The following is a 21,675-nucleotide window of genomic DNA, read 5'->3' as shown; positions in this document are numbered from 1 at the left end:
GTGGAGCTATCAGCACAGGACTCACCGTATTTGGCTGCTTTGGCTGCTGCTTTAGCAGCTGCAGCTGGTGACACAGCCCCTGGAGAGACCAAGGGAAACACAAATGCTCAGGAGAGAATGGAGCAGAGATGCGTTATATATATCCCTCTGTCCACCCATCTGTCTTTCAGTCCATCTTCTTTCTATCTGTTGAGCCAACACAGAGTTGTCCATCCATTTACCCATACGTATCTCCATCAACCCATCTGTCCATCTGTCTATCCAGCCACCCATTCATCCATCTGCTGACCTTCCTGTATGGCTGTCCATTTGTCTATCTTTGGACCTCAGTCTACCCACTCAACCACTTATCTCTCTGTCCACCCACACACGAATTTATCCATCCATCTGTCTATCTATCCATTCATCTAAATACCAACCATTTTGATTTTCTTTTTTTCGCAGCGCCCCACGGCACGTGGGATCTTTGTTCCCCGACCAGGGATCAAACCCTCACCCCCCACATTGGGAGCACAGAGTCTTAACTACTGGACCGCCAGGGAAGTTCCCCATCCATTTTGTGTTTGCCTTCTACCCACCCATTCATCTGCTCATCTACCCACGTGCTTATCCATCCATCCATCCATCCATCCATCCATCCATCCATCCATCCATCCATCCTTCTAACCACTTATCTTGTCCCCCACCTGCCTGTTCATCTCTCTTTCCATTTACCCATTTATCTCACCATCCACCATTTTACCTATATCTATCTATCCATCCATGTAAGCACCCATCCTTGTATCTGTCCCTTCATCCACCCACCACCCACTCTCTCATCCATCAATTTGCCTACTCATCCACATAGCCATTCACCTACCTCCCTAGCTGTCCCTCTGCCCATCCACCCCCCCCATCCATCTATCCACCCATCTACCTACCCACCCATCTATGCACCATTTACTGAGCACATATTCAGCTAAGGGCTGGGAACACAGAGATGAAAAAGACATGGTTCCTGTCCCCAGGAGCACACTGACAGCCAAAAGGGGAATTCAAGATGATGCTGGCCATAGTTAATTAGGAGGTGGTTATATCCCAAGGGAGAGAAGATGACCAAGGGTGTGGAGAGAAGAGGATAGAGTGGGGAGGTGTCAGGGAGAATACAAAAGTCTTGGCAATAATTTCAACATCTCTCTCTTACACACACACACACACACACACACACACACACACACACACACACACAGAGCCAAGCTCACCTGGTCCACCCATGATGCCCGGACCCCCAATACCTGGGACTCCAACACCTGGGACCCCAACACCTGGGACTCCAACACCAGGGACTCCAACACCTGGGACTCCAACACCAGGGACTCCAACACCTGGGACTCCAACACCAGGGACTCCAACACCTGGGACCCCAACACCTGGGACTCCAACTCCTGGGATGCCGACTGCTCCTGGGACAAAGCCTGGCCCACCAGGCACTAAGCCTCCAGGAGCTCCTGTGGAAGGAAAGGATTGTTCCCCTGGCCTGGACCCTGTGGGAACCTCAGAGGACCTCCAGGGGCATGACTCTGGGGAACTATGGGAGTGGCAGGTCCTGAGTGCAGGATCCCAGGTGAGCGGGCATTGCATCTGCATGGATCCAAGTCATCCGAGAGAAGGGGAGGGAAGTGAGGGAACCCCGACAGAGCTCTAAGGGTTTGGATCTATGTTTGGGAAGAGCACGATCTAGCTCTAAAGCAGAGTCAGAACGCTCCACTGAACACCCAGGCAGTTGGTGCAGCAGCTCTGGGTGGCCCTGGGGGTAAAGTGGGAGGAGACAGATGCTCCACAGTGTCCCTGCCCCCTGCTGAGTCAGTCAGTGGAGAGCACTGGAGAGAGTCTCCCAGGCAGAGTGGCCAGAATGGGCACAAGCAAGGAGACATGACAGGGACGCTTGGTGAGGGACGGTGCCCCAGATGGACAAAGGCAAAGTCCATCCAGCCTTATAGGACTAGGGTCTCCAAGGCCCATGCAGAGGCCAGGGCTGGCCAGAGCCCTGGTCCTGCCCCCTGTGGGGACACTCACCATATTTGGCTGCCTTAGCGGCAGCAGCAGCAGCAGCATCTGGAGCCCCTGGAGAGAGAGTCACAGAAGGTGAGGCCCTTCCCCTACAGCATTCTCAAGGACACCTTCCACCCCCTGCTGGAATGGACACGACCTGCGATGCCTCCGATGCCAGGAATCACGCCGGGCCCGCCAGGAATGCCACCACCTCCAACACCAATGCCAGGGAGAACTCCCGCTCCAGCACCTGTTAGGAGGGGGATAGTGCAAATGTGGCTCCCAGGGGCCCCTCCTGAAGCCAGGCAGGAGGCTACTTGGATGCTGGTGTTTTTCACAGTGCAATCTCCTCTGGGAATGAGGCCCAGGCATCTCCAGCTGGGCCGGCTTGGGAAGGCCCCCACCCCACTGTTCCTTGACTCACCCCCAAAGTGTCCATTTCAACACCCTCATTAAGGGACTTGTATGTTTTCAGACAAATCCCATTCTAATCACTGCCACATACTGAGAAACCACAAGCGGCCGCTCCCCGGGCCAGAGGGGCCCCTGCAAGAATGTTCAAGACTTCCTCTCCCTGTGTTCCGAAGACGCGGCCAAGTTTGTAATCCAAGCGCCTGGCTGCCTGGCTCTGGCAGCCCCTTGCCGTCCCACTCTCCTGCTCCCACATTCCAGCCATCCCCTCCAGCCTTGGGGGCTTGGAGGGAGGGCTTGTGGGGCCTCCGTGGGGCAGGCCTCCAGCTCAGTGCTACAGGCTACAGGAAGGGCTCCCCTGGGACTGGGGTAGAGGTGAAGACTTCACCACCCATGATCTGACTCTGAACTGGGGAATCACCCAGGACAGTGGGACACATGCCCACTTTGCTCCCCATTTGTCTGGGCATAGAGAAGGCCATGCCACATCTACTAGCCAAGGGATCATGCGCTCGAGGAGCTAGTTAAAAGTTTTATAGTACATATTAAATTGATACTAAACTATTAAATTGTTTAAATGCTCATATAGGTACCACCTAAAATTATCATTCTAACCACCCTTTTATCCATTCCCTCCTTTTTTAACCACATGGCAAACTCCACCTATATTTTAAGGCCTGAATCAAATATTTTCTCTGAGAACGCTTCCTGATTATCCCCAGGTAGAAACAACGTCTCCCTCTTGACTCCCACAGCAGTGCCAACATTCTCCAGCAGAGCTCTTATCTGTCCCCGGTCTCTGAAATGGATGGAGGGAGGGAGGGAGGGATGGATGAATGGATGGATGGATGGATGGATGGATGGATGGATGGAGGGAGGGATGGGTGGATGGATGGAGAGATGGATGGAGGGATGGAGGAATGGAGGATTGGAGGGTGGAGTGAATGGATGGATGGAAAAAAGAATGAATGGATGGATGGATGGAAGAAGAGAGGAACGGGTGGCACTGCAAAAGTTGGATAAATGGGGGTGGAGTGGGGAGGGGCCACCTTAGTTAGTTATCTCTGAGGAAGGCTCTCAGTGGTAATAGGGATGGAGAGGCTGGGGGGCTGGCAGCTAGCAGGCAGGGACTCCAGGCATATACTCACCGAGCTTTGCTGCTGCTTTAGCTGCTGCTGCTGCTGCTGCAGCCTGTGTGCCGACCCCTGGGGGAGAGGAAGGAGAGAGACTCTGGAAAGTGTGCCCCTGCATCTCCAGAGCCCACCTATTCCAGCTCCAAGAAAACCAACTGGTTCGGGACTTCCCTGGTGGTGCAGTGGTTAAGAATCCGCCTGCCAATGCAGGAGACACGGGTTCAAGCCCTGGTCCGGGAGGATCCCACATGCCGCAGAGCAGCTAAGCCTGTGTACCACAACTGCTGAGCCTACGTGCCACAACTACTGAAGCCCGCACACCTAGAGCCTGTGCTCCACAACAAGAGAAGCCACCGCAGTGAAGAGTAGCCCCCGCTCGCCGCAATTAGAGAAAGCCGCGCACAGCAACAGAGACCCAACGCAGCCATAAATAAATAAATTTATTAAAAAAAAAAAGAAAACCAACTGGTTCACACATCTGGGTGTGGATGTGGGGTTTCATAGCATGCAGAGGTTGAGGATCCTTCTCCAGGCTCAGACCGGGGTCTGGATGTAGGGTGGGCAGGCCTGCTTTATAGAGCCTTGGTAATCAGTGCCCCCTTTGGCTAGCAGTGGGGTGAGGCTCTCCTTACCTGTACCCGTCGGGTATCCGGCCTTGCCCGCGGCACCAGCTACTCCTCCAGGCCCATAGCCTGCGAAACGAGAGGCTCTGGGCATCCACGTGGACCTCACTGTGGCTGCCCCCTCCCCTGCCCTTCAAGGGCCAGGCCACCCAGAGTCTCCACCTGTCTCCCCACCCCCGAGCCAGAGTTAAATACAAATGTGTATGGGATGGTTATTCCCATTTTACAGACAAAGACACTGAGGCTCAGAGAAGAAACTGGTTCTCCCAAGACCTGGTGATAAGTGCGAGGGCCAGGATTGAGAACGAGGCTGTCTGAGTCCAAGTTCCATGTCCCCTCCTTCGGGGACTCCCATTCCGAGACTCCACACCCCCCCTCCTCCAGCTGGTGCTCTCTTAGCCCTGAGCTGGGGCCACAGCTCCCTTGCCAGAACCCTGCAGCTGGAGAAAGCCAGAAGCCCGCCAGTTTAAGAGGGCCTTACCAAAGGGCAGTTTCCCAGTGGTGTAGGGCAGTCCGTAGCCACCTGAGGAGACGGAGTGTGGGATCAGGGGCTGCCCCATGGCGGCCCCATGCCTCACTAGGCCCCCACTACCTGGGTAGACAGACCTATTCCCACAGGTACTGAAGCCCGAGACCGCACAGCCTCCACCAGGGCTGTGAGCTGCTCTCAGAGGCTCTCGGGAGAGCAGAGGCCTTGGTGGAGAAGGGAGAGGACACCCCTGCCCCAGGGCATGATGGGACACCCGTTCTTCTACCAACCCAGACCCTGCCATGGCCGTAGAGTCTAAGTATCTTCCTTACTCTCCTCCCCATCAGGAAACAGCTCATCATGTGAGCTGATTGCTGGGGTGGAGGTGGGTTGACATCAGAGGGGTCTTTCCAGTGAATGGTGTTTCTTACCATCCACACAAGCGGTTTCCCATCAGGGCTATGGGTCTCTGTGCATGTGTGTGCATGTGTGTGCACACTTGTGCATGTGTGTGCATGGGAGTGAGACCAACACCTGCAGGATGGCTTCCCCCTGCTTCCCTTTGCTGGCGACCAGAAATGGGCTTTAATACCAGGTTTCCTGACTATCCCCATCCACCCCAAGACACGGGTGGCCAAACAAGTCCCCTCTCGAGCTGGCTTCCCAGTAGGGAGGCCCAGTGAATGGTGTCTCTCAAATCCTCCTTCTGCCTTACCTGGCACCTTGGGTGCCTTGATGGGGTACCCCAGAGGGACTCCAGGCTGCGGACCTCCAAAGGGTCCAACTCCTGTGGGAACAAGGAGAGAAAAATCAGGTCCCAGTCACTCGGGCCAGCAGCCCCTGCGAAGCCCCCAGCCTCATGCTCCACTTTCTGCTCAGACAGAATGAGCTCCCATGGCATCCGGAATCCGGAAACCATCCTAGTGCCTAGAGGGCCTTCCTGCCTCTTTCTCATCGGCCAGCAGAGCAACCTCCAGTGATGGGCCACTTCCTTCTGGAAGCTACCAGACACTCTCCCTCCTGGGGCTTGGGCCACACTCAGGGCCTGTAGCCCTTGTGGCATTTGGCACAGACTGCTGGGTTTTCTGGGCTCATGTGGACTCCCAGACAGAGGGTTGGGACAGGGGAAGCAGGCCTGTGATTGATGCCACTTTGTGCGGAAGCCAGGTCTGGAGCAGTAGGCACGCCCAGCCCCTCCCAAGAGAGGATCTCCTGCCCGGCTGGCCGACCCGTTGGCCTGCCCACCCTCATTGGCTTGGGGGACCCAGCCTTGCCTTACCTGGAATTCCAGCAAAAGCTCCGCCTCCACCTGCAGTGACAAGGAGCCATCACTGCAGCCCTGCCACCACGGGCACAGGGCACCCACGCACCAATGGCAGTGCTGAGGGGCGGGCTGACCCGAGCTGTGGCCACTTCTGCCCAGACCTCCCAGCTCATGCTGCCTCGCACACACTCGGGGGTTTCTGAGAGATGTGCCGTCCATCTCAGCCAGCTGAGCCCAGGGTCCCCGCCCCTCACCCCAGTACGGAGGGGACTGAGGGTGAATGGAGATTCCCACCACGGGTCCCCAGCCCAGCTGGCAACATACCTGGGGCCTTGGCCTTGACTCCTGCTCCAGTGGGAACCCCAGGGAGCACCCCTACACCTGGGAACCGAGCTCCTGAAGGGGCAAAGAGGGGGCTCGCAGTGGGCGTGGGAAGGCCGGCCTGGAAGGTCCAGCCCCGCACCACACCCCCGTCAGTGACACAGCTGGCCTCCTTCTGCACTGACTGTCAGCTACTGGCATGGCTCACAGGGTTGGGGGAGGGCCTCTTTGGTGGTGACTTTTCTTCCCCATCTGACCCAAGGTCAGAAGTTTTAATCCTATTTCCTAGCCATGTGCTTCTGTGTTTCTGTTGGCCTGTCTCTAAACTGGAGTTAATTTCCCGCCGCCCTGCTCACCCTCATCAGAGAAGGCAGACGGTAGAAGCCTGCCAGAAGTGGGAAGAGCCTGCAGGTCGGGGAGGCCTGTGACCTTGGGGGGCTCTCACTGGATGTGATTCACAAGCAAACACAAAGCAGTCATCTGCTCTGGCTGGGTGACACTCCATTTGCCAGTGTCCAGTGCTGCCACCTCTCCTGTCTCCCCTGCGGCTGGGCCGCCGTGGCAGGGAGGGGCCGAGGGAGGGACACTCTGCCAGTAAATCCCGCAGAGCAGCCCGAGTCTGGGCTTTTGGGGGAATTCAAGAGGTCATATGTTGGGTGGGGTGGCCGGGCCCTGGTGGGGAAAGGAGGTTGAGAGGGCAGCTCCGAGGGTCTCCTGCAGGGCGGATGCACTGGGTGGGGCCCCTGGTGACTTATGGCTTTTGGGAAACTGCTGGCCACACTGGGGACTTGGTCTGTCCTTGGGGGCCCACTGCAGGCTGTGATGATGTCTGGGTCTGGGCCGGGGCTCAGGGCTCGGTGGGGCCAGGGGAAGCTTGTTGATCTTCGTAGGGAAAAGACAACCAGAGATCTTATGTCTGTAGCCTGAGCTTTGATGCTTAGGGAGAAAATGCCGGTCAGGACCCAAGGTCTCTGGTGGCCTCGGCTTCGGGGGAGGCGGGGGGCCACCGGGAGGCTGCCAGGGTCTGCTCTCCTTGCTACAGGGTCCCCTTTTCCTCCTTGCTCTCACCTGCGCCTGGGAGCACTCCACCTGGGTATACACCTGGGAGCCCCACACCTGTGGCCAAAGAAGGAGAGTGAGTGGCAGCCTGGCCTCCAGGGGCCCCTCCCGGCCCTTCCTGCCGTGGCAGCTCCGGGGCTCCCGAGCCAGCCACCTGGATGCCCGGTGGGAGCGGCGAGGGACACGTGCGGTGGCTGCAGCCCTCTTCCCGTAAGTTCCGGAAGTCATCTGCAAACCCTCCTGTGCGTGGATTTGTCCCATCTCCTGGAGCCTGTTTACATGGCCGGCCCAGCCCACCTCTGGGTTAACAGCTTCCAGATGTTCCCTCCCTGCTGTGTGGACTCAGGCAGCCTTTTGTTTAACCTGAAGTCACTTCCTCAAGGGCTTGGTGAAGATGAACAAGCACCGGATGGGGAGTCGGCCCACCCCGGGCTCACCCCTGCTGTGCAGGGACCGGTGGGCCCTTCTGTGCCACGACTCCCTTTTTTTTTTTTTTACGGTACGCAGGCCTCTCACTGTTGTGGCCTCTCCCTTTACGGAGCACAGGCTCCGGACGCTCAGGCTCAGCAGCCATGGCTCACGGGCCCAGCCGCTCTGCAGCATGTGGGATCTTCCCGGACCAGGGCACGAACCCACGTCCCCTGTATCAGCAGGAGGACACTCAACCACTACGCCACCAGGGAAGCCCCGACTCCCTGTTTTGAGCCTCAGTGTCCCCATCTGTCGCTTGAATGTGGGTGCCACAGAGTCTGTCTCTGAGGTCTGCTCCAAGGTCCTGGAAGAAGGGCCCGGAAGGTAGACCAGGGCCCCTCGCCCCTATCTGGGACACGGCACCATGTTCTGGGCCTGGCTATGCCCCCTGCCCTGCTGCAGCCGGGCCCTGTCCTTCCTGCCCCGTGGGCCTTAGAAGCTCTCGCTCCTCCCTGACCTCTGCCCTCCACCCCCAGGGACCCCATCCACACTGACCTGGCACCTTCCCGGGCTTCACTCCAGCTCCAACTCCTGCTCCAAGCTGAGGTACCACTGCACCTGGTAGGGAAGGGATCACGTCAGAGTGGACTCCACACCCCCACACACACCGTGGCCTTCGCCGGGGCCACCCAGGTCTCGCCTCCATACCTGTAGGCACTCCTAAGCCACCAACGCCGCCAACCCCACCAAGCCCCGCAGCACCTACAGAGCCAGGAGTGGGAGAGGAGAGAGGTCACACCAGGAACCGTCAAAGGCAGGAGGGCCCGGGGCTGAGGTCTGGGCCTGTCACCACCTCTGAGACTCGGGCACAGCTGGCTACCTCCCCACACCCCCGGGAGATGGAGCTGAGGCTCCCGTCTGCCTGCCCCTCAGGAAAGGTTCTTTGCCAAGTGGAGAGCCTGTGGAGGCCAGAGGGCTTATGGCACGTCCCAAAGGGTAACACTCACCGGCCTTGGCAGCGGCTTTATAAGCTGCAGCAGCGCCAGCTGGGCCGCCGGGCACCAGAGCTCCTGGGAAGGCCCCTGCAGGAAAGGCCCCGAGCCCTGTGGAGAGGAGGATGGGGTGAGGTCCTGCCCGCAGCCCTTCCCTGGCCTGCGCTGCCCACGAGGTACATTTGAGGCTCTTCGGCTCCAAGCAAAGCTGTGACTGCTGCTCCCAGGACAGGATGCGGTGTCAGCGGGCAGTATGGGGCAGGCTGCTCCACTCAGCCTGACAAACCGCAGGGATCTTTCGGGGTCTAACTTTCACAACTCCCTCCTCCAAAAAGCCTTCCTGAAGCCCCGCCGAGGTGGGAGACTCCTTTGGGTTCCTGGGGCTGTTTTCCTCCAGCTCTTGTTACTAGGTTATAACAGCACCCAGGACCCAGCTGTGATTCCCTTGTGCCCTGGACAGCTGCTCGGGGCAGGTGGTCTCAGCACCACCCCTTACACCAGTGCCCAGGACAGGCCCGGTCTGCATCCTTGTACCCCCAACTGCCCTCCATACTGGGCAGATGCTCTGGCCCCCAGAGGGGCATCTTGCCTCGTGTCAACACTAACCTGCCCCAAGGCCAGCACCTACGAGCCCTCTGGCACCAGCAGGGAGAAGAAGACAGAGCCAGGTGAGGGGCTGGTGTGGGGCATCGTTCCTAGGCCCAGGGTGGAAAGGGTCTCGTGGAGTAGGGGCAGGACCCTGGTGATGCTGTGGTCGGCGTGTGGCCGATCAGGGCCCTAAGCTGGACTCAAACCTTTGGTACTCAGGGGCCAATCTGATAAAATAGCAGCTGCTGTTTAGCAAGCAACTGCCATGTGCCATGTGGACTGACTGTGTTGACTCCGTACAACACTCCCTGACCAGACCTCACTTCCCTTAGAAGGCCCGCCACCTAACGAGGGACCCAGAGGGGCTTCCTGCGAGGGCTGGGGCTGAGCAGGAGCTGCCTGCAAGACCTCCTCACCCAGGCCAGGCCCTGCTCTGCTCCCACGTTAGCTGCCCCGCCCCAGGCCTCTCATTGGCTTCCTCGCAGGGGTCCCCTGCCTCAGGCCACGCCCTCTCCCCTGTATCTGGAGCCCCTTTGTCCATCCGTCTAGCCTGCCCTGCAGTCCGGGAGCCTCCCTGCAGACAGATGCTAAAATGTTTATGAAAAGCCAAATGGGTCCCTCTGGCTCTCTCCTTCCCACATCTGGGCTCAATCTCTGCTTTTCCCCCTCCAGGAGACATTCCACGGCTTTGGCCAGGACCGATGGGCAATCAGGTTGGAGTTCACAACCGTGCCGGGTTTGTTTCCAATTATGTGAGAATCTCTCCCACAAGCACCAGTCCTGGCCACCAGGGTTCCAAGCTCAGGGGCGGCCTCTCTGGGGACCGACCTCAGACATGCAGGACTGCCGAGCCCTGGAGAGTCCACCTGGCTTTCACTGGGTGTGGTCCCCCGACCCCATTTCCTACTTCTGTCAGCTGGCCCATCTGAAACCCAGCCAGCCCCTCTGTAGATGGACCTCTGACTCTGGCCAGTCTCCCTTCCAGGCAGGTGTGGTGTGGTCTAGCTGGGCGTGGGGTGTGCCTGGGTCCACTTCCCAGGACTGCAGGCCCTGCCCCTCCCCAGCTCTGGCAGGGGTTTCTCTCTAGCCAGGCCTGTGTCCTGAGCTCTGACAGGGCAGCGGACACGCTCGGGCCTTTCCTGACCACAGAGGGGCTGGGAGGAGAGGATGGGGACCGAACAGGAAGTGAGAAGAGGCTGGGTGCGTGGGGTGGGGCATGCAGCCCCTGTGCAGCCATTTGCCCTCGTTCCGTGCTCCCCCAGAGTTGTCTGATCCCAGGGCCACCCTGTAGCATGACCAGATACATGCCCTCCTTCCTGTGGACTCACCTGGCCCAAATGCCCCAAGGAGTCCAGCCCCTAGAAAGGATGAGAGAGGGGCGAGGAGTTGACCATGGTTGGTTGCCCAGGGGCCTGGCTTACCCAACCGTCTCTATCCCCTGGAGTCAGAGAGCCCTGGATTCAAATCCCGCTGTCCCAAGCTCCTCCTTGCATGAAAGAGCAAGTCACTTCACCTCTCTGAGACTCAGGTTTCCCCACTTACAAAATGGCCAGCGTGTTCCCGACCTTCCTGGGACCAGAGGGCTCGTGGGCAGAGGGCGCAGAGCGTCTGCAGCCTGCCGGGGTGACCGGTGGGTGGCCCCCCTGCTCCCCCCTGTCCTCTTGCGTGGGTGACTGGCCTCCAGCCGGTGCTGGGGGTGTAGGTGGGGCTGGCTCCCAGCTGCCTGGTCCCCCACTGAGAGCCCAGGCAGGGCCACCGGCCGAGGCCCACGTGGAGCAGCTGCCAGGCCACCCACCCTCCACTCGCCAATGGATTAGTTGTTCCCAAGCATGACATGCATTGTCTGTGCCCGGTTCCATCCCATCTGGGCAGGCCCAGGTGTCCCTGCTGCCCGGATGTGGGAAGCTGCCCTTTGGGGGGGGGGGACACTGTGGCCCTGTCCAGGCCTTTGTAGCTCAGAGTCCTAAGGCTGAAAGATGACCTCAGGGAGGTCATGGAGTCCAGCCCCTTTTCATCAGCAGATGCTCTGACTTTCCTCTTGGTCTATGCCTTTACCCCGAGCCAGAAGTTCTTTTGGAAGTCTAAACTAAACATTTCATCAATAAAAGCTTCACTTTATCAACTGCAACTGAATGCATTTTTCACAATCTTCTCTTCGGTGTTTCATCACAACCTGCCATGTGTCCCCTGCTGCCAGTGGAATCAATCAATTCCTGTTCCAGCTCTGCAGTCACGACCGCTACCATTTGGGTCTTCGCAGCTAAGCACGATCCTAATTCCACACCTTTGTTCATCTAGCCTTTCCCTGTTCTCTCTCTACCGTCAAAGACCCTGCTAAGATCACTCACCCCTCGGAGAAGATAGGAAACAGGTTCAGGTGGGATAAGCAGTGAATCCCGAGGGCTCCAGCCTTGCAGACCCCAACAGACCCCAGCAAACCCCTTGCCCAGGCCTCCTGCCCTCCTGCATCTCTCTCGCCTGGCCCCAGCCCTGTAGTTTCATAACCCAGATGGGCTTGCAGGGAAGGGGAAGCTGGGTCTTGTAGGTTCACTTGCACTTGAATCATCGAACATCTGGATTTTGTAAGAGCTGTTGGACATGCAAACTGTCCTGCAGTCCCAGGCTTCAGAGCCAGGGAGACACGGATCAGGGTGGGGGGTGCCAGGGCTGCATGTGAAGCATCTCATGCTATTAGGGCCATAAATCCGGACAGAGATGCCCTTTCCTCCACCTGATCCTTATCCATCAGGGCCTCCTGGAGGAGGAACCCGCCCTCCCTCTTTCCTGGGGTTGTGTTCTCTGGAGCTGATGGTGGACCCTAGTGGCAGATCCAAGCCCCATGGGCAAGGCCGGGATAGATCTGGCCACATCTTCATACTGGAAAACTCCTTGGTCTGGACGCTGGAAGGGGCCTGGGAAGGAAGCTCATCTGGGGCCAGGATCAGGGTGCAGCCTAGGGTTAGGTTCAGGGCTTGGTCTGGGGTCAAGATTCAGCCCGGGGTCAGGATAAGGGCTCAGATTGTCATTAAGGACAGGGACATCTAGGATCCTGGCCTGGAGTAAGAGAGGGCTTGGTTTGTGGTCAGGGGCCATTCAGGCAGAGTATGGGGCCCACCATCTGTGTCTGAGCCCACAGGCTTTGTGGCCACTGGAACATCAATTCCTACCTTTGACTCCAGCACCAGGGTTGTTTCTGGGACCCTGTGCACAGGGGACAGTCAGGGCAGCTGGGCACATAGGCACTGGCAGGGTAGGTGCCAGACAGCCCTCACACATGGAGGACAGCAAGCTGCCTCCAGCCTCCTGACCCTGGATGCCCCGGAGCTTGGCCCTAGCCAGGTCATAGGTGGGGTTGACTAGGGGGCAGAGAGGCTGTTGCCGCCCACCACTTCCCTCCCTTCTCCGTCCATAGGCTAGGTTCACAGCTCTGCGGACCCTTCCCTCCCCTGCCCCACTGGCACTCACTCAGTGCTCTGAGGCCATGGGTCTTACCTGGCTTGGGTGGTTTGCCTCCAGGGCCCAGTGCTGCAGAGGGAAGAGATGGTGGTAAATGGGGAGTCCCAGCCCACCTGACCTACCACGATCCCCCAGGGCACTGCGGGGTCTCACTGTGGGGTGAGGAATGGTCCTCCCCTCTGCACAGGGAGCTGCTGGGAGCCCAGTGTCCACATGCCTGGGTGGGAAGCCCAGCTCTGGCCCTGATTTGGGGTTACCCTCTCTCACACTGTTTTCCAGCCTCTGAAGGAGATGATGCTTCCCGCACAGTTGGCTTTGCAGGGATATTACTGAGGATCAAAAGAAATATGAAAGAGGGACTTCCCTGGTGGGAATCTGCCTGCCAGTGCAGGGGACATGGGTTGGAGCCCTGGTCCGGGAAGATCCCACGTGCCGCAGAGCAACTAAGCCAGTGCGCCACAACTACTGAGCCTGCGCTCTACAGCCCGCGAGCCACAACTACTGAGCCCGTGCACCTAGAGCCCGTGCTACACAAGAGAAGCCACCGCAGTGAGAAGCCCACGCACCTCAATGAAGAGTAGCCCCCGCCTGCAGCAACTAGAGAAAGCCCGTACACAGTAACAAAGACCCAACACAGCCAAAAATAAGTAAATTAATTAATTTGAAAAAAAAAGAAAGAAATATGAAAGAAGGCAGGGCTTCCAGGGAAAGAGGCCAGGGGGAGGGGCTTAGGGGACTCGTGAGTTCTAGTTCTTAGACAAATCCCTCCCCACTGGACGCTCGGTCTGTGAAATGAGGGGTCCCTTAATGTCTGGGCCTTCTGAGGTTCTGAGGTCTGCGCACGTATGTGGACTAGAGTGAGACCCAGACCCCATCGCTGAGGAACCAAGTTTGGTGTCTGAGCTTACCTCCTCCTCCCAGGCCTCCGAGACCAGCCCCTGTGTTGAGGGGAGAGAGAGAGAGAGAGAGAGAGAGAGAGAGAGAGAGAGAGAGAGAGAGGACCATCAGGGCCCCTGCCAGGAAGCCATCCATTGACCCTGGTCAAATCCACCGCTGCCTAGGCATATGACCTCGGGCAAGCCTTGACCTCTGTGAGCCTCCGTTTCCTCATCCATCTCATTGGGGAAACAGCTGTGTGCCTGTGTGTACCTGGGAGTGTGCTGGTAGCTGCCCTCACTTCCACGTTGGTTCTGAACACTCAGACACTTTGTAAGTATCGAATATATTAGTTTTGATGTTTCAACCTACTTTAAAACATTATGCTTTTTTCTAAATTAAAAGAAAAATTGTAAAGCAATTATAGTCCAATAAAGATGTTAAAAAAAAAAGAAAATATGCCCCCCACCGCCCCCCATGCCATTGAGTTAATATTCTGCCCATTTTCTTTTTTTGGAGGGGGGCCCAATGTCCATCTGTACCTAGTCCTTGCTTTTATATTGTTTTTACTTGAAAATCACTTTACCACGTTACCGGACAGATAGCATATTCATAATTTTTAGTAGTTGCATCATATGAGTTTATTTAATCACACCCTCCAGTCAGGTGGGTTTCTTGTTTGCATTTTTGCAAAGAACATTCCTACGAACCTTGGGGCAGATGGTTCTTTTTCCCTTCTTTTCAATTATTTCCTTTGAATGGGTTTCCAAGAGTGAGGTGAATGGTTTGAAGCCTAAACAGCAGGGATTGGTGAGGCGGCCACTTTCTGACAGTCTCACAAGCATTGCGTTTCATCTTTCAGAAAATTTGTGCTCTTAATAGTTGTAAAATAGCATCATGTAACTGCTTTTTAAAATAGGAGTAACTTATGGGTCCTCTGGGGTAGGCGTGCCAATGTTCTTCCCTTCTGCAGTGTCACAATGTGCATCTCTTGCAAATGTAATCACCATCTGTCTTACCTGGGAGTGTGACAATTTCATGTACGTTACCTGGAAAGAAGACACCTCCAGGCACTCCACCAGGAACAGCCCCTGGGACCCCTGGAATGAAGTAGGTAGAGTCCCCCATTAACCAGAATGAATAAAAGCACGCTCACGATAAAGATTATGATGATGATAATAATACTGCGTGTCTGCAAAGCAATTTAGGTTGACTAAGCAAATAATGTTTACAAAGCATTTTCTCATTAATGCTCCTCAAATTGGCCTGGTGAGGTTGGAAGGGCAGGGATTATTATCTTCATGTTAACAGACGTGAAGTCAGGCTCAGAGAGGTTAAGGGATGTGCAGGGGGGGTCACACAGGTGGAAAGAGATGGAGCCTGGATTCAAAGCCAGGCCACTCCTCTGAGCATAACGGTTTGCACTGCGTTACCTGGAGAGAGCCTGGCATGGGGCCGGGTCTGAGCACCTTTTGCTGGGCAGCCAAGCCTCTCCAGCCCTGAGCGGCACGGGAGGGGGCCAGAGTTGTGTGAGGGCAGGCCGGACTGTGACAGTGAGCGGTAAGGAATTGTGGCTGCTGCCGACAAAAGTGCAGCCATTCCCACGCTGAGAGGACGGCCGCGTCCTCAGCCACCGGGAAGCAGTGGTTGGGTGGTGCTCTGGCTGTCTGACACAGAGCTGCCTAAAGAGGCGCCGGGGCCCAGAGGGGGACACCATGAATGAGCAAAGTGAATAGTTTCCTAAGGAAAAGCTAATTCACTGGCCAGTCCAGGGGCTGTCTGCCCAGCCCAGATCACGAGTTCAGTCCCCACGGACCAGTGAAGCTCTCACTGGGGAGTACTGTGATGCAGGACTCCAGACCCAGCCTGCACGTAGTCATGGCAACAGACAGTCCTGGTGCAGACCAGGCCCCGACTCCACTGCCACAGAACAGCCCCAGCCTTGACAAGCCGCCTTGCTGGTGCCCCAGCCCGGGCCCCGGCACCACCCTGCTGAATGGGGCGTGGACTGGGTTGGGGGACAGTGTTGGGCAGCTCTGCAGTGTGACCAGCAGACATCTGGCCTGCTGGCCCCAGGGCCCTGTCAGCCTAAGCCACGGCCCAGCAGGGTGGAGGATGCCAAGCTGTCATGGCCACCCCGTGCCAAAGCCCCGGCGCCACCCGCCTACCTCCCCCCTGGGCCTGAGGCCCCCCAGGCACTGCAATCCAGGCCTGGAGTGTCTAAGCAATCTGCTCAGAGCCTCAGGGGCTCAGGGCAGTGGCCCCAGGAGGCTGGGCCTGCTGGGAATGAGCGCCTGGGTCCTGTCATCGGCTGCCAAGTGCACACATGGTCCGTCCCAGGCCTTTGATGCCTTCTCTGGCTCTGGTCTCCGGCTCCGAGCTCTGAGCTCTGTCTCTTATGTGCCTTTCCCTGTTGTGCTCCAGGCCTTTCTCTGCCTCGGCCTCTCTCCCTCCTCCCTTTCCTCTCTCTCTAAGCCTCTGCTCCAGGGCAGACTGCAGGAACGACATGGTGGGTGGAGGGAGCAAGGGGCTCAGGATAGACCCATCTGGCCTCTAATCTCGGCTGTGTCACTTCTTACCATCTGTGTGACCTCAGGCAAGTCACTTAACCTCTCTGAACCTCAGTTTCCTTTGTAGCAACGTGGGGCTGATAACTGCTGCCTTGCCAGGTTGTTGCGAGTTGTCAAAGAGTTCAAGAGACCTGTCCTACCCTGGGCCTGGCACTGGGTAACGCTTAAAAAAAAGGTGACACTTTGTTTCTACTTCACTATACAGTACGTGGCCTGAGGCCAGGTATACAGTAGGTGTTCAATAAAGGATGGGTGAGTTAGTTGGAGGGGAGGCAAGGAGGTTGCCTGTGGGTGTGGTCTGACCTGTTCCATCCCCAACCAGCCTAAGGTCTCCCCGCCTCGGGGTCTCCCCACCTTGGGCTGGCCTGGCTGAAGCCCCACTTCCTCTCCTGGGGTTCTGTTCCCTGACCAGTGGCCAGGCCCCTCCTGGGCCTGCCAGCTCCTTCTCTGTTCCTTCTGTCCCCAGCTCTTTCTTCTCCCTACTCTCCACCCCCATGATTCAGATCCCAACAATGTTTGCCAGACTCCGTGCCTGAACCATGACGGCCTGGGGAGCCAGAGGTTTTGATCCCTATTTTGCACTGAGGAAATAGGGAAGTCTTAGTGGGTGTAAAGGATCCGCGCCCGGCCTCTCTTCAAGTGCAGGAGAGGTGAGAATAGAATAAGACAGCAGTTGATTAAAGGCCTTCGAAAGACAGCAGCCTCCTCTCCTGCCCCATCATGGGAAGGGGCATCCTCCTTCCCACCTCCCCTCCTTGGCCTGAGAAGTTCCTCCTGCCAGGAATGCCCTCTCCTCTATCCAAGTCCTACCCTTCCACCAAGACTGGGCTCAGCTTCTCCCCCCCGCCGTCTCTGAGCCTGTGGTTCTCACTGCTCATCTGGCCCAAAGCAGTTGGCCTGGAGCATACTTGTCTTGTTTTATGTGGGTTTGGCTTGTTTCACCGGCTAGCCCAGGGTGGAACTTGTCTCTTGCATCTTGGAATCATGATCCTATACTCTCAGGGATCATAACTGTCTTCTGGCCTGGGCTGAAATTCCTTCTGCAAACATCCTATTGTGTTCCTGCTTGCACGCCTCCAGTGACAGGCAAATTCCCACCTCCCGATGCTGTCTGCTCTACCTGCAGAGAGATCTTCCTCCTACTGAGATAGAATCTGCCCCTCTGTCTCTCTCGTTCTGCCTCCCAGAGCCCCAAAGACTGAGGCCCACCTCTCATCCACAGAAGCTCCTCGAACATTTACCTTTTTTCAAGGTCTAACTCAAATGTCACTTCTTCCGTGAAGCCTTTCTGGATTTCCTGGGACTCCTCTAGGCCACCCCCTCTCCCAGTCTTGTCAGCTTCCTCCATTACTGCATCTCTGTTTACACACGGGCTGCCTCCCCACTGGACAAAACGTGGCATGAGTAGCAAGAGGGAAAATTAAACCTCATAAACGTCCACGAATTTACAAGGGTTGATCAGTCCAAGATAGCAAATTCTGAATAAGAGAATATACAGTTTTTAAAAGTTGCATTCCCACAGTCCTCTTACTTGATGCTTTTTTTTTTTTTTTTTTGCAATGTTACACTGCTGGAGCCTCCCACCGGCCCTAGGCAGTAAGTAGGGCAGGGATGTTTCTCCCCATTTTACAGCCAGGGAAACCAAGAGTCAGAGAAATGAAGTGCCTGGCCCAGGAACCACATCTGACCCCAATCACACGCAGGGCATTCTGCATTCCAGATTCTTTGATCTAGGTTCAAAGATCTGGGAGATGGCTGTTTGGGAGTGAGCAGCAGTCCAGCAGGCCTTGGCAGGGGGCTTTGCCAGTTCCAAGTCCAGGGGGCCAGCCTGGGGCGCAGATAAGACCACACGAAGCTGTTTGTCGTTTGCATGGAGAAAGGCCGCCAAGGATTTTTCAAAAACAATCCTCCAGTGACTGACTCTGTCCCCTCCCTCCCCTGGACATGTCTGCCCTCCTGCCTTGGCCCCAGCAGACTTGGAGCAGGATCAACCCCTAACCCCAAGGTCCACGGTCCCGGAGGTGCCTCAGTCACCTGGGCAGCTTTTCACAAGACCTACAGGTCTGGGTCCCTCCCCAGACCAAATAAAGCAAGAATTCTTGGGTGAGACCCCACATCAGAATTGTTTCAAATTCCCGGGTAACTCCAATTATGCAGCCAGGGCTGGAAATCCCTGCTGCAAACCGTCTTCAGTTCCGAAATAAGAAAACAAACAAACAAACAAACAAAAAACCACCCAAAACCAAAATGATAAAATTTCTGGGGGTTTGGGGCAGCTGGCCCCAATTATAACTGATTTAATTTCTCTCTCTCTTGTGGCAGCTGATCTTCAAAGCTACTTTTGACCCATCTTAAATGGGTCTAAACAACTTTTACCATCACAGAGTCTTCCCGGGATGCCCCTTCCTTGTCTCCCCTGGCAACACAGTTCTTTGGAACTGGGGAACACATGAGGGTAATATCTTCTTGGGATGGGGGGAAGCTGGGTTCCCTCAGGACAGCCAGGCAGGTGTATGCGTATATGCGTTTGGGTTGGGGGCCCCTCCCACCTCCCATCTCTCTAGACTTCCTTTGGGAGGCTCTGGGCACAAACCCCAGAAGACCTCATCAATTCACACACCCCTTATTTTGACCCAGCTACTCTACGACCTGGGACAGAGCTGAGATTTATGTTTGCAAAGAAAGAACAGGACCAATGGAGCATTTAGCCCGGTCATTGAGGATGCATTCTTCTTAGGGCAGGCCCACCCCAGAGTACTTGGTCCCCAGCCTGCCCCTCCCCAAATGCTGCTCAGAACCTGGATCTTTGGCCACCTCATCTTTGGCCCAGGGCAGAGAGCTGGCTGGTACTAATCCCCCTGGGGCTGCCTTAGCCTGTCTGAGCCTCAGTCTCTCCATGTGAAAAGCGTAAATAAACATCCTCTACTCCCAGGGTTCCTGTGGGGACTAACCATCATGCTCCAGGTGGGAGCTCTCTCTGGGGAGGCAGATGTTCGGGGGCCAAACTCCGGGGAGGAGGATCAGACAGGACCAGAGCTGCTACTCTCAGGCATGGGGGGTGGCTGCTCCTCTGGGATTGTCTCACTGCCCCCCACGGGCCCCATCTGAGGGTGCACGCCATCTCTTGGCCTCGTCCAGACCCAGGAGTTGACCTCTGCAGGAAGTCCCTGCTCCCAGTGGTCCTGCCCAGCTGGTCAATCTCACGGAAAGAGCTGTTGCTCCTGCCAAGTCCCCTGCTCCAGCCCTCCGGCCTGGCCCTGCTGCAACCGGTGCACCTCCCCACGCTGGCCGCCACTGAAGGGCTGGTTCTCATGGCGAGGAAGACTCTCCCGGAAACCAGACCCCACCCAGGCTACCCCACCAAAGGCTCGTGAGGCTGCCTGCACCTCTCTTTTCCCGTGGCCAGGAGCACCTTCAGGGACCCGTGGTAGGCCACTCCCAGGGTCCCCCAAGGTGCTAGCAGCCCCCAGGGGGGGCACCCTCGGGACCCAAGGCAGAGAACATGCCAGGTGGTCAAGGAGTGCCCCGAGGTCCACTCAAGCTCCTGCCACTCACCACTCTCCCTCTGCCAGGAGACGGATACCTTCTCCAGCTTCCTTGTGCTCGCTTGTGTTCCATACCACACATATACACACACACTCACATGCACAGTGACAAACCACACCCAATGACACACCTGGACACCAGATCTCCCACGTATGCATGCCTGTTGGGTGGCAGACTTTTACACATGCTAACAGGCACCTTCATGTACCTACAACACCCGTCCTCCCCAAAACACACACACAAACACACACACACACACACACACACACACACACACCTGTCCAAGGATGAACCTGTGAACATTCATCCCCTCGCAGAAATCTCCTCCTCTATTTGGTGACACGTCTGGGCATATACACAACATGCACACCTGTGCAATAGCATGTAACACACTCACACACACACACTCACATGCATACACGCATGCTCCCAGCCCTCCTCACCAGGGACAGACCACAGCGGCAGCTTTCCAACTCGCAACCCTATAATCAACTTAACCCTGACTTTGATCCGAGCGGGTCCTGACTTCCCAGGGGACAAGGAACCTGTGGAGGTCAGAGAGCTCACTGCCGCTGAGCTGGCCTCCAGCCCAGGTCCCCTGCCCCCAGAGCACACGCGCACACCCAACAGGTCCACAGGTGTGCAAACTGCCGGTGCCCACAGACCCGACGGGACCTCATCGGCCCTTCCCCAGCATGCTTGCGACCCCCATACCGGGAGATCCCCCAGGACAGAGCAGGGCCCATCAGCCCTCTTGGGGCAGCAGAAGCCGGTGCTGATTTGGGGTCACCCTGAGTCGTGGGGCAATCGTGTGACAGGTTTCTGCTCAGCACGGCTGGCTCCCGGGAGGGGCAGTTCCAAGGATCCAGTGGCTGAGGGGCTCCTGCCTGGGACCCCCTGGAGGATGCTGGGGGTGAAGAGATTCCTCTCGTCCGTCCGTCGGTCCAGCCACCTGAGCGGGAGGCCCGAGGGCTGCGGGCACGTCAGGGAACAGGGTGAGGCCTACCTCCGGGCTGCGAGGGGTGGAGAATACACAGCAGAAGCAGGAGGGCTCCGGGCCGCAGGGCTGCAGCTGTCAGACCCGCCATCTCGGGGAGAAATGCCCTAGCCCGCTCTCTGCGCCTCGTTTTATCCCCAAAGCGTAATTGCTGCCTTGTCGGTCTGCGAGGGAAAGAGGGAGGGAGAGAGGGCGGGCGGGAGGGCGGGAGAAGGGGGAGGCCTCGGGGAGGGGGCCGCGGGGAGGGGGCAATTACGAAAGGCCGGCTCACAGCCTCCCAGGCTGGGTCTGACTGGACTGGACTGTGGGCTTTTTTCCTTAAAACACACGTGCGTGCACACACACACACACACACACACACACAGAGTTTCCCCCATCTCTCTCCTGCTTTCCCTCTGTGGCTGTTCTTTCACTGCTGGCCCCGTTCCCCGCCAGAAAGTGCGAGGGGGGCCCCTGCCAGGACAGCCCTCGGGAGAGGAAGCGGGAGGGAGGGCCCTGCAGCCCGGCCAAAGATCCGGCCCCAGCCAAGGACTGAGTGGCCAGGCCCCCGCCCCTGCGGCTGGGCCCCAGGCCCAGTGTGGGGAGACAGGCCAGCTGTCCCGTGCCTCTGCCCTCACCCCAGCCTTCCAGACTCCCTCAGCACTCCCAGACCTGGCAAGAGACAGCCCTGCCCAAAGCTGGGGACAGGGGTGTTGGTGGATCTGGGGTCCAGGGCCCAGGCCAGTATCCATAGAGGTCGAGGGCCTGTGGGCAGAATGGCCGGGAAGGTGAGATCATGTTGGCGCTGCCCCGTGGGGCAACTGGGGAAAGGAAGGGGGACCCTGAGGCACTGCAGGGCTCCATTCTTTGTGGGCTAAGGTCACAGCCTCCTGCCTGAAGCTGGGGAGGGTGTGATGGGTCAGTCTGGGATCCATGTCTGCAGAGGCCA

At 57.3% G+C, this 21,675-nt stretch overlaps 1 protein-coding gene across 2 annotated transcripts in view; it reads right to left on the bottom strand.

Moving 5' to 3' along the window:
* The window catches only part of ELN (elastin), a 32,545-nt gene extending 11,398 nt beyond the window's left edge, over nucleotides 1-21,147 (bottom strand). Inside the window, exons 1-19 of one of the 2 annotated variants that reach the window (XM_082644040.1) lie at nucleotides 20,757-21,147; nucleotides 14,684-14,734; nucleotides 13,667-13,696; nucleotides 12,795-12,827; nucleotides 10,631-10,660; nucleotides 8,730-8,825; nucleotides 8,431-8,484; nucleotides 8,278-8,340; nucleotides 7,321-7,368; nucleotides 6,256-6,327; nucleotides 5,947-5,976; nucleotides 5,383-5,454; nucleotides 4,680-4,721; nucleotides 4,208-4,267; nucleotides 3,591-3,647; nucleotides 2,189-2,281; nucleotides 2,056-2,103; nucleotides 1,275-1,487; nucleotides 26-79 (exon numbers count right to left, since the gene is read on the bottom strand). In XM_082644040.1, the coding sequence (XP_082500166.1) occupies nucleotides 26-79; nucleotides 1,275-1,487; nucleotides 2,056-2,103; nucleotides 2,189-2,281; nucleotides 3,591-3,647; nucleotides 4,208-4,267; nucleotides 4,680-4,721; nucleotides 5,383-5,454; nucleotides 5,947-5,976; nucleotides 6,256-6,327; nucleotides 7,321-7,368; nucleotides 8,278-8,340; nucleotides 8,431-8,484; nucleotides 8,730-8,825; nucleotides 10,631-10,660; nucleotides 12,795-12,827; nucleotides 13,667-13,696; nucleotides 14,684-14,734; nucleotides 20,757-20,838 (1,228 nt within the window). In that variant the 5' untranslated portion in view covers nucleotides 20,839-21,147. The remainder of the gene's footprint in view (nucleotides 1-25; nucleotides 80-1,274; nucleotides 1,488-2,055; nucleotides 2,104-2,188; nucleotides 2,282-3,590; nucleotides 3,648-4,207; nucleotides 4,268-4,679; nucleotides 4,722-5,382; nucleotides 5,455-5,946; nucleotides 5,977-6,255; nucleotides 6,328-7,320; nucleotides 7,369-8,277; nucleotides 8,341-8,430; nucleotides 8,485-8,729; nucleotides 8,826-10,630; nucleotides 10,661-12,794; nucleotides 12,828-13,666; nucleotides 13,697-14,683; nucleotides 14,735-20,756) is intronic. The other variant, XM_082644041.1, reaches the window with a different exon arrangement.
* Between the last annotated feature and the right edge of the window lie 528 nt (nucleotides 21,148-21,675).

This window comes from Mesoplodon mirus (genome assembly GCF_964341445.2).
Source record: "Mesoplodon mirus genome assembly, chromosome: 15".
Taxonomy (NCBI): Eukaryota; Metazoa; Chordata; class Mammalia; order Artiodactyla; family Ziphiidae; genus Mesoplodon; species Mesoplodon mirus.
Note: the sequence above shows the minus strand (reverse complement) of the source record. Positions and strands in the feature narration are given on the sequence as shown.